At 35.9% G+C, this 5,066-nt stretch overlaps 1 protein-coding gene across 3 annotated transcripts in view; it reads left to right on the forward strand.

The window, feature by feature from the left end:
• The window catches only part of LOC144208692 (uncharacterized), a 28,412-nt gene extending 25,269 nt beyond the window's left edge, over positions 1-3,143 (forward strand). For all 3 annotated transcript variants that reach the window (XM_077734673.1, XM_077734671.1, XM_077734672.1), the window contains one exon: positions 1,764-3,143. In XM_077734673.1, the coding sequence (XP_077590799.1) occupies positions 1,764-1,931 (168 nt within the window). In that variant the 3' untranslated portion in view covers positions 1,932-3,143. The remainder of the gene's footprint in view (positions 1-1,763) is intronic.
• Positions 3,144-5,066: the final 1,923 nt, after the last annotated feature.

Consider the following 5,066-nt stretch of genomic DNA (forward strand, 5'->3'; position numbering starts at 1 on the left):
TATGTATATGTATATGTATATGTATATGTATATATATGTATATATATGTATATGTATATGTATATGTATATGTATATATATGTATATGTATATGTATATATATATGTATATGTATATATGTATGTATATATATATATATATATGTATGTATATATATGTATATTTATATATGTATGTGTGCATGTATGTGTGCATTTATGTGTGTGTGTGCGCGTGTGCGCCCGCGTGTGTATATATACACATATACACATATACACATATACACATATACACATATACACATACACACATACACATACACATACACACATACACATATATACACATATACACACATATACACACATATACACATATACACACATATACACATATATACACATATATACACATATATACACATATATACACATATACACACATATACACTCATATACACATATACACACATATACACACACACACATACACACACATACACACACATACACACACATACACACACATACACACACATACACACACATACACACACATACACACACATACACACACATACACACATATACACACATATACACACATATATACACATATATACACATATACACATATATACACATATACACATGTGTATATATGTATATGTGTACAGTGTTCCCTCGCTTATCGCGGTTAATGGGGACCGGGACCACCCGCGATAAGTGAATTTCCACCAAGTAGGGATTCCCCTTCAAAAATGCTTCATTTGAATTTAATTCCAATTTTTTTTTCACCCCCCCTGTATACAGTACACCATATAGAATATGGGTAGAGAGAGTGAAATTCATGTTATAACAAAAAAACTGTAAAATAGGTTGTTTCAATGTAATATTTGTATTATTATTATTTTCTTTTTTAAAAAAAATCCGCGAAGCTCTGAGTCTGCGATAGCTGAACCGCGAAGTAGCGAGGGAACACTGTATATGTATATGTATATGTATAAAACCAACAGACTGGATCAAATCTTAATGAAATGCAATCTACCGAGAGTATCTTGGCGATCGACTGGTAGATCACTATTGAAGTCACTATGAGCTTTTAAATTCAGAAATTTCAGAAAATTAGCTTTGCCTCAACCACCATCTCCTTTAAACACAGGCTTTTCATATTTACTTTGTATTTTGGTGATGTTTTTTGTCTCTTTCCAGGACCTTTGTTATTCAAAATCATTAAATCCTGCTGGCAATACCGTCCAGTTATCACCTGTGTCCAAAGGGGCTTTAGTGTAATTTACTGGAAGTTGCAACATTCCACAATACCAAAGCTAATGTGACCTCCCAGAGCGGGGTTAAGACCCACTCTATTTGTTTCTTCTTTTTGACTGTTGATGTTCAGGCTGGATTTGGAACAAAAGAGAATGATTTGCTATCTACTGATAATTATCATTCTTTAAAATTTGACTACAGAATCAAACCTTCAAATTTAGAATTAATGTAAAACTATAATTACTCTCATTCAAATTTAAATGGCCCTATTTATTTCCCCAAGTTACATAAACCCATTATGGATGGATTCAAAAGTTGCCAGTTGCTCAACTTTGGGTGGTAGTTATTGTAGCACCTGCCAATTGAAGCACAAGGTTACAATTTGTAGTTATTATTGCAATGAGTTTTAGAAATTGTGTTGTTCATGTACTCTCGCTTTTCTTTTACCCAATTCTTTCTTTCCACTTTTGTTCCTTTTGTGCCCTTCATCGTGATCTCTGCCACTCTCCACCAAAGCCTAAGCACCAGGACACTTTCTCACTGACCCCACAGCGGCCCCTCACTTCGATCAACCCCATTGGCCACTCCCTGCATCCAAACGGAGCAACAACACTCAAGCCTTCACCAGTGGCACGGACCATCCAGTCTATGCCCTGGGAGCAGCGCTCACTCTACAATCAATAAAATATTAGGAAAACTAACATCACTCCTCGTAGCTCATCAAAGGCAACGCTCACTTATGTTTCCTTCTACATTCTTCCTCCGGCATTAAAGATTGAGGACATCATACAATTGTTTGGATCCCTCATGAGCTCCTTTTGGGACATCATATAGGTTTGAAATAACTGTAACCCTTCATTATCAACTTGTTGCAATAATTACTGATTAGTTAGAAAGCCCCTTCCATTTCCTCCACATAGATTGTCCACACTTGCTATCATTCAATGTCTATCATTTAATTAAAATTTAACCTCCACGTCTTCTTATCACATGAATGCTTTCTTACCCCAATTGTATTATTAAAAGCTGTTTTCATTCCTTTGCGTGTTCAGTCTAAAATGTCACTATTCAGCAAAGTAACAAATATTTACTATTTGTATTTTTGAAATGACTTAACACAATTGGAAAAATATTAGTATACTCGGCATATAAGATTTACTCAAAGTACACATTTCCTGAACCGTTCCCATGAATAAATAATTTCATTTAAAAGAGAAAAAAAAATGTTGAAAAATACATTGCCGGCCAATTTGCAGAGCCCTTCAACCTTTTTGTAACTTATTTTTTAAATTATCAAATGGTCATTTTATTCAATCCAAATGCCTCCATTATACTTCCATGTATGTATTGGTTCATACTTATAAGCCCAAAAGAGGGTGTTTACCTTTAATTTAACAGCACTGAAAAACAACTTTATACTTGTTTAACTTCAACATTAAATTTTGTACCTTTCCAGCCCCTTAACAAAACTAGTATGTTGTTGTGACTGTGCACTTCTGCTGGTTTGTGCCCACTTTAAAAGTGCTTTTTGAAATAAAATGTTGTCTTTAGCTCAGGACCCACACACTAACCCAAAAAAAGTTATTACCTTTAGTGAAAGCACCAGGGTAGACTTTCATTGAGCAGTTAGTTTGCTGGATATTTCCACATACTGCATATCTATACTTGGGTGTGACAGCCATTAGATCCAGGTGAGTTGATAAAGGAGGACCGAGTAGTAGCTGGTATATTTCTGTTTAAATACCCCGTATCCTACTGACATGACTCTTGTTTTCATTTTCAAAGTTATTTGTATTTTTTTATGCATAACATCATCCTTGATGTTTTCTCTTCTTGTTAAGTGTGTCCTGGGTATTTAGAAATGTACTATACAAATAAAATGTTTTATCACTGCTAGTTTTGGTTTTTATTTGTGTGCACTATTAGTACCTGTCAAATTTTGTACTACCGTTCATGAAATTTATTCTTAAGTTCATGTATGCAATTCAAGCAGCTTTATGGAAATTATTTGAGTAGAATCACATTTTTGCTCAAAAGGAACCAAACAAAACTCTAGATTTCAGGGGAAAAGAATGACAAGAATAGTGTCATTGGCTTCCATTATAACAGTATTATGGATTTCATTTTAATTTTTTTGATATTGTAGAAATGCTTTGCAAAACAAAATGACTCACATTAAATATTAGTGTCTTTTTTTCCCAGTTCATTTTTTTTGTGTATGCCACTCAGTCCACACAACTTACTAATCGATATAGTTCTAACTCCAACAAAGTGCATAAAATCTTTCTAACATTTATGGCAATAAAAATAAATTGAAAATCTGGTAAACCTTACTACTACCTGTACCTACAACATACTTGCAAAATTAATTGGTTCCAGAATGTCTTTCATGACTTTGGTCTTTCTTTGTAAGTAGAGCAGCATTTTATATTGAATTTGCGTAATTTCTTCCACAATCTTTGATACTAGTCACTGTGAACCCTTTAGAAATGTTTACCAATTTTTATATTAAATATGGGGCGGCCCAGTGTTGCGAGTGGTTTGCGCGTCGGCCTCACAGCTTTGGGTCCTGGGTTCCAATCCAGATCACGTTCATTTGTGTGGAGTTTGCATGATCACCCCAGGCCTGTGTGGGTTTCCTCTGATACCCCGGTTTCCTCCCACATTCCAAAGACATGCATTGTAGGCTGAGTGGACACTCTAAATTGCCCCTAAATATGGGTGTGAGTGCGTGGTTGTCCGTCTTCTTGTGCCCTGCGATCAGCTGGCCATCGAGGGTGTCCCCTGCCTCTGGCCTGGATAAGCTGGGATCGGCTCCAGCACCCCCGTGACCCTAATGGGGATAAAGCGGTTCAGAAAATGAGATGAGTTGAGAGTGCTCAATATGTATGTACATACAGTGAGGTCAATAATTACTTGTGCAACGTGCTTTATTGCAAATTCCCACACAAATCATGGAGTGGTCTGAATTTTCATTGAAGGTGCATGTCTGCTGTGAGAGTTACTCTAAAAAGAAAAATCACTGAATGATTTTTTTTAACAATTTATGATACAGCTGGAAAGTATTTTGAACTCTAGTATATCAGCTAGAATTCTGACCCTGAGAGACTTGTTAGTCACTAACAAGTCTCTCAGGGTCAGAAGTACAAATACATCTGACTAAAAATAATACATGGAACTGTTAAAGATGGACTAACAGTTAGTCCATCTTTAACAGTTCCATGTATTATTTTTAGTCAGATGTACTTGTTTTAGGTCTGTAGCTGCCTGCATAAAGACATGTCCACGCCCAGAGATGTCCAAAGACATCAGAGACAAAATTGTTCATCTCCACATGGCTGGAAAGGGTTACAGAGAAATTGCCAAGCAGCTCTGTGAAAATCTCCACTGTTGGAGGAATTATGCAAAAATGGAAGAATCTAAACAACGTTCAGTCTCAATAAAAGAGGAACTCCATGCAAAATATCACGTCATCTCTCCTGTTGAAAGTTGGGGCCATTTAATGAATAACTAAAATGTAAATCATGTGATATTTTTTTCCTTTTAATAAGTTGGTTGGTTTACACAAGAAATTTCTATTAAGAACCCCGTTAAGTTGTAAAACATATCTTCCGGGCTGCTCGGCAGACAAGTAGTTCGCTCGTCGGCTTCACTGTTCTGGGGTCGAGGGTTTGAGCCCAGGTTGTTACTGTGTGAAGTTTGCATGTTTGAATTTGTATTATTATATAAATAGACAATACAAACGAACATATACAGTCCCAATACTTGGGATGCTCAGGGTTTATGGACTGCTGTTACCATCATTGGGTTTGTGTACAC

Source organism: Stigmatopora nigra, chromosome 15 (genome assembly GCF_051989575.1).
Source record: "Stigmatopora nigra isolate UIUO_SnigA chromosome 15, RoL_Snig_1.1, whole genome shotgun sequence".
In the NCBI taxonomy this organism is placed as follows: Eukaryota; Metazoa; Chordata; class Actinopteri; order Syngnathiformes; family Syngnathidae; genus Stigmatopora; species Stigmatopora nigra.